This window comes from Tachyglossus aculeatus, chromosome X5, assembly GCF_015852505.1.
Source record: "Tachyglossus aculeatus isolate mTacAcu1 chromosome X5, mTacAcu1.pri, whole genome shotgun sequence".
In the NCBI taxonomy this organism is placed as follows: Eukaryota; Metazoa; Chordata; class Mammalia; order Monotremata; family Tachyglossidae; genus Tachyglossus; species Tachyglossus aculeatus.
The window spans coordinates 2,992,531-3,007,958 of record NC_052097.1 but is presented as its reverse complement, the minus strand read 5'-3'; the positions used below and the strand labels follow the sequence as shown (position 1 = coordinate 3,007,958).

The 15,428-nt window shown below is 48.8% G+C and overlaps 1 protein-coding gene across 1 annotated transcript in view; it reads left to right on the top strand.

Moving 5' to 3' along the window:
• The first annotated feature begins 596 nt into the window (after positions 1–596).
• Positions 597–15,428, top strand: part of LONRF1 (LON peptidase N-terminal domain and ring finger 1) — a 33,637-nt gene continuing 18,805 nt past the window's right edge. Inside the window, exons 1-3 of the mRNA XM_038769125.1 lie at positions 597–602; positions 687–1,302; positions 14,522–14,640. Coding sequence (XP_038625053.1) covers positions 597–602; positions 687–1,302; positions 14,522–14,640 — 741 coding nt within the window. The remainder of the gene's footprint in view (positions 603–686; positions 1,303–14,521; positions 14,641–15,428) is intronic.

Below are 15,428 nucleotides of genomic sequence, written 5' to 3'. Positions count from 1 at the left end.
GTAAACGCTCAATGAACACGATTGAATGAATGAATGCGCATAGTAAGCGCTCAATAAATACGATTGATTGATTGAATGAATGAATGAATGAATGAATACACAGTAAGAGCTCAATAAATACGAATGAATGAATGAATGAATGAATACACAGTAAGAGCTCAATAAATACGAATGAACGAACGAACGAATGAATGAATGAATGAATGAATGAACGAACGAATGAACGAATGAATGAATGAACGAATGAATGAATGAATGAATGAATGAATGAACGAACTGCCGGCCGAAAGCCGTTACGTCGCTGCGCGCGCAACTCCCCCCGTCCGCGCGCCCGTCCCCCTTCGCGCGCACGCGCCGCCTGGAGGGCGCTCGCGACCACGTGAGGGACGCCAGCCAATGGGAGCTCCGGGATGAGGTCGGCTGACCGCTCGCCCCCCCCCCCCCCCCCGTGCGGGAACCCCGGCTCCCGGGGGATGCCGGGAGGACGGGTCCTCCGCGCGGAGAGGGGCGCATGCGCGCTCGGTCGGGCCGGGGTCGCGCGCGCGTGCGCGCGCGCCACACCCCCTCCGCTCGGGCCGCGTGAGGCGGCTGAGGCGATGTCGGTGGCGGGGCCCCCGGGCGGGACCCGCTCGTGGTCGCCGGACGCCGGGGCCCCCGAGGGCGGGGAGGAGGACGAAGAGGAGGAGGAGGAGGAGGAGGAGCCGGAGCCCCCGCCGCCGTCCCTGCCGCCGCCGTCCCCGGGCGACCACCTGAGGGAAGCGCTGGAGACGTTCTGGGCGGCGCTGCGGCGCGGGGCCCCGGCCCGGCCCGAGCGGCTGGGCGCCCTGGCCGACTGCCTGGTCCTCCACTACCGGCTGCGCCACCGGACGCGGGAGGGGGACGGACCGGGGGACGGACCGGGCCCCGGCCCCGGCCCCGGCCCCGGCCCCGGCCCCGGCGGGCTCCTGGCCTGCTGCGGCTGCCGGGGCTTCCTCAGCGAGCCCGTCACCGCGTCGTGCGGCCACAGCTACTGCCGCCGCTGCCTGCGCAGGCAGCTCCGGGCCCGCTGCCGCCTCTGCCGGGACCTGCTGCCGGCGCCCCCGGGCCCGGGCCCGGTGCCCCCGGTGCCCCCGGGCTCCGCCCCCGCCCCCGCCCCCCCGGCGGCTCCCGGCCTCCGGACCAGCGTGGTGCTCGGCCACCTGGCCGACAAGTGGTTCCCGGGGCAGCGGGAGCGCGCGCGCGCCGCCGGGCGGCTCGGGGACCTGCTGCGCGAGGGACGCTTCGCCGAGGCCCTGCGACACGCCACCGACGCCCTCGACGCAGGTCACTGCACGCTCCCCCTCCCTGCACACACACACACACACACCCTTCTCTCTCTCCACCCTCCGCCTCCCTTTCCCCCTTCTCTCTCTCTCTTCGCCCTCCGCTTCTCCCTTCCCTCTTCTCTGTCTCCACCCTCTGCCTCCCCTTTCTCCCTTCTCTGTCTTCATTTTCCGCCTCCCCTTTCCCCCTCCGCCTCCCCTTTCCCCCTTCTCCCTCTTCGCCCTCCGCTTCTCCCTTCCCCCTTCTCTCTCTCCACCCTCTGCCTCCCCTTTCTCCCTTCTCTGTCTTCATTTTCCGCCTCCCCTTTCACCCTCCGCCTCCCCTTTCCCCCTTCTCCGTCTTCACCCTCTGCTTCTCCCTTCCCTCTTTTCTCTCTCCACCCTCTGCCTCCCCTTTCTCCTTTCTCTGTCTTCATCTTCCGCCTCCCTTTTCACCCTCTGGCTCCCTGCTCCCCCTTCTCTCTCTTCACCCTCGGCCTCCCCTTTCCCCCTTCTCTGTCTTCACCCTCTGCTTCTCCCTTCCTTCTTTTCTCTCTCCACCCTCTGCCTCCCCTTTCTCCCTTCTGTGTCTTCATCTTCCGCCTCCCCTTTCACCCTCTGTCTCCCTGCTCCCCCTTCTCTCTCTTCACCCTCCGCCTCCCCTTCCCCCCTTCTCCGTCTTCACCCTCCGCTTCTCCCTTCCCTCTTTTCTCTCTCCACCCTCTGCCTCCCCTTTCTCCCTTCTCTGTCTTCATCTTCCGCCTCCCCTTTCACCCTCTGCCTCCCCTTTCCCCTTTCTCTGTCTTCACCCTCTGCTTCTCCCTTCCCTCTTTTCTCTCTTCACCCTCTGCCTCCCTTTTCTCCCTCCTCTGTCTTCATCTTCCGCCTCCCCTTTCACCTTCTGCCTCCCTTTCCCCCTTCTCTCTCTTCGCCCTCTGCCTCTCTTTTCTCCCTTCTCTGTCTTCACCCTCCGCCTCCCCTTTCGCCCTCTGCCTCCCTGCTCCCCCTTCTCTCTCTTCACCCTCAGCATCCCCTTTCCCCCTTCTTTCTCTTCACCCTCTGCTTCTCCCTTCCCCCTTCTCTGTCTTCACCCTCTGCTTCTCCCTTCCCTTTTGTCTTCACCTTCTGCTTCTCCCTTCCCTCTTTTCTCTCTTCACCCTCTGCCTCCCCTTTCCCCCTTCTCTCTCCGCCCTCCGCCTCCCTTTACTCCCTGCTCTCTCTTCACCCTCTATCTCCCCTTTCCCCCTTTTCTCTCTCCACCCGCTGCCTCCCTTTTAATAATAATGATGATGGTATCTGTTAAGGGCTTACTATGTGCAAAGTACTGTTCTAAGCGCTGGGGAGGTTACAAGGTGATCAGGTTGCCGTGGGGGTGGGGGGCCTCACAGTTTTAATCCCCATTTTACAGATGAGGTAACTGAGGCACAGTGAAGTGACTTGCCCAGAGTCACACAGCTGACAGTTGGCGGAGTCAGGATTTGAACCCAAGACTTCTGACTCCAAAGCCTGTGTTCTTTCCACTGAGCCACGCTGCTCCCTTTTCCTCCTTCTCTCCCTGTCCTCTGCGTCCCTTGACTCCCTTCTCTTTCTCCAGCCTCTACCTCCCCGCTCCCCCCTTCTCTCTCCGCCCTCCGCCTCCCTTTTCCCCCTTGTCTCCGTGTCCTCTGCCTCCCTTGACTCTCTTCACCCCGCCTCTCCGTTCCCCCTTCTCTCTTCACCTTCTGCCTCCCTGCTCCCCCCTCTCTGTCTTCACCCTCTGCTTCTCCTTTCCCCCTTCTCTCTTCATTCATTCAGTCGTATTGAACGCTTACTGTGTGCAGAGCACTGTACTAACCGCTTGGGAAGTACAGTTCGGCAACATATAGAGACGGTCCCTACCCAGCAAGGGGCTCAGTCTTCATCCTTCGCCTCCCTTTTCCCCCTTCTGTTTCACCCTCTACCTCCCCTTTCCCCCTTTTCTGTCTTCACCTTCTGCCTCCCTTTTCCCCCTTCTCTGCCTCCCTTTTCCCCCTTCTCTGCCTCCCTTTTCCCCCTCTCTGCCTCCCTTTTCCCCCTTTTCTCCCTCTCTGCCTCCCTTAACCCCCTTCTCTCTCTCACCCTCTCACCCTCTGCCTCCCCTTTCCCCCTTCTCCATCTTCACCCTCTGCCTCCTGTTTTCCTTTTCATTCATTCAGTCGCATTTATTGAGCGCTTACTGTGTGCAGAGCACCGTCCTAAGCGCTTGGAAAGTACAATTCGGCAACAGAGACAGTCCCTATACTCTCTTCACAATCTGCCTCCCTTCTGTCTCTTTTCTGTTCGCCCTCTGCCTTCTTTTCCCTCTTTTCTCTTTGCCCTCTGCCTTCTTTTCCCTCTTCTCTCTTCACCCTCTGCCGCCTTTCCCCTCTTTTCTCTTTGCCCTCCGCCTTCTTTCCCCTCTTTTCTCCCTGTCTTTTTTCCCTTCTTTTCTCTTCACCATCTGCCTTCTTTCCCCTCTTCTCACTTCGCCCTCTGCCTTCCTTTCCCCCCTTCTCTCTTCGCCCTCTGCTTCCCTTTTCTCTCTTCGCTCTCTGCCTTATTTTACCCCTTCCCCCCCTTTTCACCCTCTGCCTCCCTTTCTCCGCATCTCCTACCCCCCCCACCTCTCCCCTACCAGATCAGGAGGCTTGGGAGAGGGGCATCCTGCCCTGCACACAGTAAAACACTCAATAAATAGGATTGAGTGACTGATTCCTCCTAGGGGACTCTGCAGATCGGGATGCTTGGGGAAGGGTAGGCTTCTCTGAAAACACTCAGTGCTCAAAAAATATGACTGAGTGATTTCCTCGTGTTGTCCCATTCCCCCCCATTTTTTAAAAAAAAACAAAAGGTATTAGGGGCTTTCTATTTGCCAGGCACTGTATTAAGCACTGGGATGGATACAAGCTAGTCAGGTTGGAAACAGTCCAGTCCAACATGGGGCTCAGTCTTAATGCCCATTTTACAAGTGAGGGAATTGAGGCATAGAGAAGCAAAGTGACTTGCCCAAGGTCACCCAGCAGACAAGTGGCAGAGCCTGGATTAGAACTCAGATCTTCTGACTCTCAGGCCTGTGCGCTATCCACTAGACCATGCTGCTTCTCTCCCTCACAATCAGTGGATTGATTCCTCACTCCTTTCCTCTTCTGATGGGGAGAGAAGTGAGGGGAAGGTCATTGACCTGCCCCCTGTCGCTCCACATCCCTGGGGGACACTCAGCCACGGGATCCTGGGATCCCCCCAACCAGGGTCGGTCCCTCCTCATTCATTCATTCATTCAGTTATATTTATTGAGAGCTTACTGTGTGCAGAGCACTGTACTAAGCGCTTGGGAAGTTCAAGTCGGCAGCAGAGATGGTCCTTACCCAACAAGGGGATCACAGTCTAGAAGGGGGAGACAGACAACAAAACAAATAGGCGGGTGTCAAAACCGTCAGAATAAATAGAATTGTAGCTATATGCACATCGTTAATAAAATGGAGTAGTAAATATGTACAAGTAAAATAGAGTAACTTTCTTCTCCTCCTGCTCTTTCTCCTCCTCCTCTCCCCCCTCCCACCCCTACACCCCTGGACCATTAAACGCCCCACCGCCCGGCCTGGGGAGAGGGGAGAAGGAGGAAGGATGGGAGGCACCGGCGAGTCGCTCTGGTGTGGCCCTGAAGTTTTTTCTTCCTTCTTTCTTTCTGTCCTGGCGTTTTGAGACTTATTTTTAATCAGTCAGCAGTATTTATTGAGTGCCTACTGTGTGCAGAGCCCTGTTCTAAGCGCTGGGGAGAGTGCAGTACAAGAGAAATGAGCAGCCACGTTCCCAGCTCCTAAATGAGCTTACAAACTCCTTTAACTTCACCGCTGGGAGAGAAGTGGGAATCCCAGAGTGGGCTGTGTGGGGCGAAGGGAGTCAGCATCAGCAAAGTCACCCAGGCAAGCTGGAGGCAGCGAAGCCAAGTTGCATAAGCCCTGGGTTGTGTGTGTGTGTGTGTGTAGGAGAGGCGAGTTGTGTAACGCCAGTGACGTGGTGGGAGCATTGTAACAGAGCTGTGGGGAGAGAGGGGGCCGGCGCCATCGATACCTTGGGGAGGGGGAGAGAGAGGGAAGTTGGGGGTGGGAGGGTGTTGGTGAGCAGCTGGGTTACTTAACAATTTTTAGATTCCCCAGCTCCCAAAAGACAAGCGCTCCAACTCAAAATGCAAATTATGGCCCTTCCTCTGACCGTTGGAACCCCAGGCCCAAACTACCTGGTGCTCTCCCAAGCGCTTAGAGCAGTTGGTACTCTTCCAAATGTTGCATGAATGCTGAGGAGGGTGTATAATAATTATAAAGTGGGTTGGTTAAACACTATGTGACGAGCACCGGGGTAGTTATAAGATCATCGGGTTGGGTGCAGCCCTCGTCCCACATGGGGATCCCAGTCTAAATAGGAGAGAGAGGAGGATTTAATCCCCATTTTGGAGATGGGGAAACGGAGCCACAGACAACTGAAGTGACTTGCCCAAGGTCACACAGGAGGTAAATGGCAGGGTCAGGATTAGAACTCAGGTCTTCTGACTCCCAGCCCTGGGCTCTTTCCACTAAACCACACACTAAGGCCAGATAGAGATGATGGAATGATTCATAAATATAAATGCACTTTAAAATGTGTCATCAATGTGCCATCAATCCTGTTGAGCGCTAATTGCATTCAGAGCACTGTACTAAGCGCTTAGCCATCAGAGTGTCTTATGTGCAGGGCACAAAAAGAATTACCGGTGGAGCTGGTCATTTTAGTGCAGCTGTAAATTTTGTTTTAAGCCTAAACCTGGGGAAAGGGTTGGTTCTACCTGTTTATAACTTGACCTTCCTAGGCGCTTAGTACAGTGCTCTGCACACAGTAAGCGCTCAATAAATACGATTGATTGATTTAGTACAGTGCTCTAAACAAAGTAAGCCCTCAGTAAATGTCGTTGATTGCTAGGTCTCTGCCTTAATAGTAGTATTCTGTAATATAAATTCTCCTATCAGCAATTGCTTCAGCCTCAAGAAAACTGAGGTCTCAAGTAGACACAAGTCCCTCCAGAAAAGAAGGGAAGGGGTGGAAGTTGTTAATATTACTAACACACCAAAAGCTGTCTCTCCATTCATTCATTCTTTCGTATTTATTGAGTGCTTACTGTGTGCAGAGCACTGTACTAAGCGCTTGGGAAGTACAAGTTGGCAACATAGAGACGGTCCCTACCCAACAGCGGGTTCACAGTCTAGAAGGGTTCACAGTCTTTGACATGTGACTGTCAATTCTGTTGTGTTGTACTCTATCAATCAATCAATCGTATTTATTGAGCGCTTACTGTGTGCAGAGCACTGGACTAAGCGCTTGGGAAGTACAAGTTGGCAACATATACAGTCCCTACCCAACAGTGGGCTCACAGTGGGCTCACAGGGGGAGACAGAGAACAGAACCAAACATACTAACAAAATAAATAGAATAGACATGTACAAGTAAAATAAATAGAGTAATAAATATGTACAAACATATCAAGCACTTAGTATTGTGCTCTGCGCACAGTAAGCGCTCAATAAATGCGATTGAATGAATAGTCTAATCCTGGCTCCACCATTTGTCTGCTGTGTGACCACAGGCAAGTCACTTCACTTCCCTGGGCTTCTTACCTCATCTGTAAAATGGGGATTAAGACTGTGAGCCCCATGTGGAACAGGGACTGTGTTCAACCTGATTACCTTGCATCTACCCCAGTGCTTAGAACAGTGCCTGGCACATAGTAAGCGCTTGGAGAAGCAGCGTGGCTTAGTGGAAAGAGCTCCACCTTGGAAGTCAAAGGTCGTGGGTTCTAATCCCGATTCTGCCACTTGACAGCTGTGTGACTTTGGGCAAGTCACTTCACTCCTCTGGGCCTCCGTTCCCTCATCTGTAAAATGGGGAGGAAGTCTGTGAGCCCTACGTGGGACTCCCGGATTACCTTGTATCTACCCCAGCGCTTAGAACAGTGCCTTGCACATAGTAAGCACTTAACAAATGCCGTCATCATCATCATTATTATTAATAACAAATACATCATCATTAGTAGTAGTAGAAAGTACTCAAATATTCATGCCCTACAGGGACCCAATAGAAAGCATAGAACTGTATGTTTTGCCACCTTTAAGGGTTAATAACATGGGCATATTACCGATCTCTTGGCTTTTGCTTTCAAAAAGCAGGTGTTTTAAAGTGTAAGACGCTTAAAGTATAAAATGGCTTCTCAACCCTGTATAACGTGCATTAATGAGACTTTGGCATCTCATGACTTAGGTATTTTGGCAGTACTTACTCATTTGAATTAGCGCATTAGTCACTTGAAATATCACCTCAAATTATTTAAAGCCCTCTGGAACTCAGAATACACGTCATACACGTAAGGGGCATTGTCTTTATTCTCACAAAATCTTCATGGGGAGGGGGCAGTGATGGTGTCTTCACTCCTAGTTCCTATTTCATCTTGCTCCCTCCAGTCAGCACACCTGGTGCAAAGCGAAAAGGGTCTAGCGCAACTGTTAAAGTGAAGTTTTGTGGAAAATTAGGGCGGAGTGATAGCATATTTATGTAGTGTTTAATTTTTTTGCTTTATTTTATTTGTACATATCTATTCTATTTATTTTATTTTGTTAGTATGTTTGGTTTTGTTCTCTGTCTCCCCCTTTTAGACTGTGAGCCCACTAGTAGGGACTGTCTCTATATGTTGCCAATTTGTACTTCCCAAGCGCTTAGTACAGTGCTCTGCACATAGTAAGTGCTCAGTAAATGCGATTGATGATGATGATGATGATTTATAACCAGGCTAAGCAGGAATCCCAGCCCCCTTTCCCCGATGAGGAAGTCAAGCTCCAGAGAGGTTAAGTGAGCTGTCTGAGGTCAAATAGCAGAAGAGGCAGAGCCGGGAATCCCGGGCTTCCAGATCCATCCTCTTGTGTTGCCAGCTTGTACTTCCCAAGCGCTTAGTACAGTGCTCTGCACACAGTAAGCGCTCAATAAATACGATTGATGATGATGATGAACCGTTAGCGCCCTTGCATGAAGCCAGGCTGCCGATAATGGGGTTAGGGCCCGAGAGGCCAAAACGTGGCTCCTTCACATCAGAGTGATTTGTTTGTTTTCTTATGGTATTTAAGGGCTTACTATGTGCCAGGCACTGTAATAAACACCGAGGTAGATACAAGACAATCAGGTTGGACACCCTCTCCGTCCCACATTTGACTCAGCCTTGATCCCCATTTTACAGGGGTAATTGAGACAGAGAAGTGAAGTGACTTGCCCAAGGGCCCATAGCCAACAAGTGGCTGTGATCTTTCCACGCCGCTTGCCACCCATTCCTGCAGCTGAAACGACAGGTCACATCGGGGAAACTGTCCCCGCACAGTGCGTTTCCACCTAGTCGGCCCTCCTATAGCGCCAGTCGATTGTATTTACTGAGCGCCTTCTGGGTGTACTAAGCGCTTGGGAGAGTACAGTGGAATGATAGACACGTTCCCTGCCCACAGTGAGCTTACAGGTTAGAGGGATTGCCTGGCTGCCTAGAGAAGCAGCGTGGTTCAGTGGAAAGAGCCCGGGCTTTGGAGTCAGAAGTCATGGGTTCAAATCCTGCCTCCGCCAATTGTCAGCTGTGTGAATTTGGGCAAGTCACAACTTCTCTGGCCCTCAGTTACCTCATCTGTAAAATGGGGATTAAGACTGTGAGCCCCCCGTGGGACAACCTGATCCCCTTGTAACCTCCCCAGCGCTTAGAACAGTGCTTTGCACGTAGTAAGCGCCTAATAGATGCCATCATTATTATTATTCCTCAGAGTACTGTGTCGTGCCGGACACCGAGCGTGACATGGGCTTTGGCCACTCTGTGAGTGACCCGGTAATCAGACCGTTGCGTCTTGTGCAAAGACCATTCCCTTCATACCTTTCTATCAAGTCGTAGGATAAGTGGGTCAGTGATTATTATTGAGCGCTTACTGTGTGTACTGTACCAAGCGCTCGGGAGAGTGAGAAGCAGCGTGGCATAGTGGATAGATCGGGGGCCTCGGAGTCGGAAGGTCATGGGTTCTAATCCTGACTCTGCCACTTGTCTGCTGTCTGGCCTTGGGGAAGTCACTTCACTTCTCTGGGTTTCAGTTACATCCTCTGTAGAATGAGGATTTGAGACTGTGAGCCCCACTTGGGACAGGGACTACGTCCAATGTGATTAGCTTGCTATCCACCCCGGCACTTCGTACAGTGGCTGGCACATAGTAGGTGCTTAACAAATACTATTATTATTATTATTATTATTATTATTATTATTACATTACCAAGTTAGTAGCCACATTCCCTGCCCACGAGGAGCTCACAGCTTAGCGAGGAGACAGACGTTAATGTAAATATATAAATTAGGGATGTAGACATAAGTGCTGAGGGGCTGAGGGTGAGGTAAATATCAAGTGCCTAAATGAGACGACTTGGCAAAACTGACCAAACAGAATAAGAGCTGTTCACCACCCTCCCAAAAAAGATGCTAAATTCCTTGAACATTCTTGGTTATAGTTCACTTTCCTGTCATAGAGGCCAGCTCATTACCATCTGACTTGAGTGAATCCTTTGCCGTAAGTTAACAATAATAGTTGTATGTGTTAAGCGCTTATGTGGCAAGCACTTTACTAAACACTGGGATAAGTACAAAATAATCAGGTTGAGTACGGTCCCCATCCCTTATGGGGCTCACTGTCCATGCAGGTTTTGAATCCCCACTTTGCGGATGAGGAAATGGAGGCACAGAGAAATTAAGTGATCTGCCCAAGGGCACGTGGTCGGCAAGTGACAGAGCCGGGACTTAAACCCAGGTCCTCTGACCCCCATCCCTGACCCCTTTCCACTAAACCACCCCGCTACTCATAACTGGAGGGCTCGTTGATCAGCGATTGAAGAGCAGGTGTTCTGGGGCTTGGCTTCTGATAATTACTGAAAATTCATGCTTCTGTCTTCCTGAAAAATAAAAATTTCCTAAATATACACAAGATATGTCTGAAACAGATGAGCAGGTAGGAGGGACTGTTCATTTATAGCCTATTAGTTGGCAGTGTTTTACTTTTGTGAGAGAAAATTGAGCATTTGAGTATGACATTGTTGTAGAAATACCATGGCATTGTTTTAGAAACAAATTGTCATTTGCATTAACACTGACGACAGCTAAGAAAAAAAAGCTCATCTTCATTGACGTCATCTAGTTCTTTTTTCAGAATCAAGGGAAGAAATTAATTGAAACTGATGGCCCCAACCATGCTTGAATTAAATGACTAAAAAAGTCTGGAAAGCTATGGCCGTGTCCCATTTGTGTTCTTGTGCTGAAATGCAGAGGTTTCCCAAAGCATTACATAACTCCTTGGTGTGGGGTGCGTGTGTGTGAGTGTTTAGAGGACATTTAATCCATTAAACTTTAAGTAGATGTTTCATAACTTTTGGGTGGGAAAGGTATTTTGTAAATCTCAAGTTGTATTTTTGTGGTTACTTTGACTTTTATCAATTTTACTGTATGGAAAGCAGCGTGGCCTTCTGGACAGAGCCAGAGACCTGAGTTTAAGTCTTGGCTCTGTTGTGCAACCTTGGGGAAGTCACTTATCTGTGCCTCAGTTCCCTCATCTGCAAAATGGGATTCCAGTCCCTGTTCTTCCTCCCACTGAAGTGATCTTGTATCAACCTCAGCAATTAGTACAGTGCTTGGCACATAGTGCCTAACAAATATCACAATTATTATTTTCTAGCTTGTCTATTTTCTTGCATACTTTTGAAGAACAGCTTCCCCCTCCCCAGCTTGTTTTTGCCTTTATAGCTGATCAAACCGTACATTCATTCATTCAATCGTATTTATTGAGCGCTTACTGTGTGCAGAGCACTGGACTAAGCGCTTGGAAAGTACAAGTTGGCAACATCTAGAGACGGTCCCTACCCAACAGCGGGCTCACAGTCTAGAAGGGGGAGACAGAGAATGAAACAAAACATATTAACAAAATAAAATAGAATATGTACAAGTAAAATAAATAGAGTAATAAATACGTAAAAACATTCATTCATTCATTCAATCGTATTTATTGAGCGCTTACTCATGATAAAGACCAGCAAACCCCACAGCTATCTGTAGTGTTTTTGTACTTGTTAATACCCAGCCTCAAAACTTAGGTTTATTCAATTGTTTATTCAGTTATTTATTCCAATTACTCTATTTTTAAATGTATCTGTCTCCCCCTTAGTGTAAGTGCCTTATGGTCAGGGAAGGTGTAAGCTTAACAAAAACCATCATCAGGTGCTTAGTACAGTGCATTGGCCACAGTGGGTGCTCAGTAAATGCTAATATTACGATTACCTGATGGCCCCAAAGTATGTAAAGAAGAAAAAATTGGGCCCATAGACAGGAATCCCTCAACCATACTTATTAATGGCCAGCAGAGCATTGTACTGAACGTCTGGGAGAGTACAGTATAAGAGTTCATTCATTCAGTCATATTTATTGAGCGCTTACTGTGTGCAGAGCACTGCACTAAGAGATAGTGGACACATTTCCTGCCCCCAAAGAGCTTATGGTTTTGAGGGGGTTGACAGACTTTACAACAAATAGAAATGAATTGGGAACCAGATCCATCCTTTGAAATACTTTTTGGAGGAGCAAATACATTTGGGTGGAATAATGCAGTGTGGCTTTTGAATACTCCAGTCTTGTAGGCACAGTCGTGATGTTTTTTGACCATGTGTGATATTCTTGTTGTGATATTTTTAGAGCTTTCATTCATGTGGAGCCATTCTAGCCTGCAGATTAAGTCTAAATTCAAGGCTATATAATGAGGCTTTTATTGGTAAATTTAGCGACAGATATAAAAGATAAGTGGAGGGTGAATAGCTTCAGAATGAAGCCTAGTGCTCGGAGACATTACAGAAATTGAAAAGGAAAACCTTTCATCTTGATTACAAACTCCAGCATACTGACTTTCTATTACAACGGAATACTAAGCAGCTAAAGAAACTGGAAACCGGCATCGGCTTGATAACGTTATGCTTTAGGAAAAGGAAAAAAATAGGATGTGACAGAGGGCACTCAAATAGAATTAGAATATTAAGAAAAATGTCAGTGGTGTTTAATAAGTCTTGGGCTTCCATAGAGAAGCGTATTGGAAAATGAAACAGATACCAGAAAAAGGTGAAATCTGTGTGACTTAAAAGTTAAGCACTGTTGCACAGCATTTTAAAAGTGTTTCGGGTAGTGAGTTTTTTCTGTAGCTTATTTTGAAGGAGAATTAAGAGTGGTCTTGTGTCCCCTTCCTCAACGAAGGGCCACTTCCCAACCCTCCTCTAAGGAAAAATGACTTTTTCTCATCTTTTCAGTTCCCAACTCACCACAATGTACTTGGTTATAATCAACCATATTTATTGAGCACTTACCATGCTCTAAGCACGTGGGAGAGTGCAATAACTCAGGAATGAGTTTAAAATTCCGTTTCCCAATCATTTGGTCCCATTGTTGTTCCAGAAGGGTAAAGGGTAGCATCAGCACATTATGGACCATTCATTCAATCGTATTTATTGAGCGCTTACTGTGTGCAGAGCACTGTACTAAGCGCTTGGGAAGTCCAAGTTGGCAACATAGAGTGACGGTCCCTACCCAACAGTGGGTTCACAGTCTAGAAGGGGGAGACAGACAACAAAATATATTAACAAAATAAAATAAATAGAATATGTACAAGTAAAATAAATAGAGTAATAAATATGTACAAACATATATACAGGTGCTGTGGGAGGTCAGGTGGAATAGTAATAATAATATTCATTCAGTCATTCAATCGTATTTATTGAGCGCTTATGCGGACACCTTGTTGGCGGTAGAGTGGCCAGCCGCCACATCCTGTCCCGGACAACCAGTTGTCAGCAGGCCTGATCCCTTAGGTGCTGATGCAGCGCCGGAGGTCTTCAAGTGTAGCGTTTTTTATTTCAAATTTTATTTTATTTCTTATTTCAGATGCCAGCCCCCTCCCCCCCCACCGGGTCCAAAGGCTCAAGCCCATAGATTCCAGGGCCCCGAGAGGAGGAAGCAGTGGCCCTGGAGAAAGGCAGGGAGCCGGGGGTCCCTCCGGCTAATGGTGAACGGGCATTTCCCCTCACCGGTCCGGCAGTGTAACACCGTGTAGCCTGCTAGCGTGTGACACGCTTCTTTGTGTTTGTACGTGCCGCCAGCAAAGAGCAGTCCGGTCTTCGCTAGCTCTGTCAGGGGCAGGGCACACGTCTACCAACTCTGTTAGGGCTTAGTCTCCCAAGCGCTTGGTACGGTGCTGTGCACATGGTAAGCGCTCAATAAATACCACTGACTGGTCACCCTAGCTGGACTCTGGGGAAGAGGCAGCACGAAGGAGGCGGTCATTTCCCAGAGGCCCGAGGGTGGCCAGCCTGACCAGCGAAGGTCATGTTCTCCCTGTCTTCTACTGTGCTGTCCTTAGAGACGTTTTTCTTCTCTTCTTTGCCATTTAAAGGGAGGGTCACGCAACAGACAAGTGACGGAGCCCGGATTAGAACCCAGGCCTTCTGACATCCCGGCCTGTGTTCTGTTCAGTAGGCCCCACTGCTTCTCTTGTTTCTGTAGTAGCCCAAGTTCCCAGTACAGGGCTTTGAATTCAGTGAGCACTCAGTCAATACCATTGATTTATTGGGGATCTGGTTTGGAAGCTTGGGATTTTTAATCCTTTGCGATATAACTACGCGCTCCTTACCACCTAATCAACGGCTGCAGGAAGACCATCTACGGTGACAGGTGTACCAACGACTAGCCCATCGCATTCCAAACTTATGGGTTTTATGTAATGTCATCTTTCGTTTAAGAAGCCTGGAAGTTTGAAATTAGATGATAGGAGGTGAAAGTGAAACTAGTTTAAAAATAACTCAGCTTTTTCTCCGGTGGATTTGAACCTTATCTATCTTTAAAAATAGAAGGCTATTAATCTCAAAACTCTGGCAAAGCGTACTTATAATGAAGGTTGGAAAACAATGGAATAAGATTTAAAATTCAAATGTGAAGGCGGGCCTCAGTGGACTGTCTGACTCATAGAAAGAATTTAAAGTGTCTTACAGAACTCTCCAGTTGGCTAACCATCTTCAGATTAGATTAGTTTTACTTAGCCCCGGCAATGTTACGTGACTTCTGGATACTAAACGTTGGGTACTGTGTTCATTTTGCACTACCAGAGTTTTATAAAATCGTTGTTTCTTTTCAGAGCCTGGTGACTTGACACTAAAAGTTTACAGAGCTGAATCTTATGCTGGTCTACAAGAGTTCAAGGCAGCCATAGAAGATCTAAATGCAGTTCTCTCTCAGCTTCCAAACTGGCCCGAGGTAAAACTACTCTTTGGTATTTTCATCAATTTTTAATTTTACCTCTAGAATAATTGCATTAAGTAAGGGTTATTAGCTCCATCCAGATAGATCCGCTGACTCTGACTCAGGTAAGTGGTGTTCTGGGAGGTTTTATGGGTGAACTTGAAGCCCTGAATAATTAAGATCTGAATTATTATTATCGTTGTTGTTGTATTTAAGTGCATGCTGTGTGTCAAACACTGTTTCAAGTGCTGGGGTGGATACTCAATCCATTCGGACTTAGTCCCTGTCCCTCTTGGGGCTCACAGGCTACGCTGCGTGTTCTGGTAGTTAGAAATCCTGACTTGCCTTCATAATTACATCCCCCTTTCAGTTTGTGTAATGGATAACATGCCCTGTTTTTTTTTTTAATGGTATTTAAGCGCTTACTATGTGTCAGGCACTGTACTAAGTGCTGGGATTGAAACAAGCTAATCAGGTTGGACACAGTCCACGCCTCACTTGGGGCTCACAATCGTAATCTCCATTTTACAGATGAGGATAGTGAGGCCCAGTAATGATATTTCTTGAGCGCTTACTGTGCACAGTGCCTGTACTAAGTGCTTTGGAGCGTACAATATATGAGTTGATAGGCATATTCCCTGCTCACAATGAGTTTACAGTCTAGAGGGGGAAATAGACATTAGCGTAAATAAATAAATGACAGGTCTGTATGGAAGTTCTGTGGGGCTGAGGGAGGAGTGAATACAGACAGCAAATCAGAGTGATGCAGAAGGAGCGGGAGAAAAGGAAATGAGGGCAGGGAA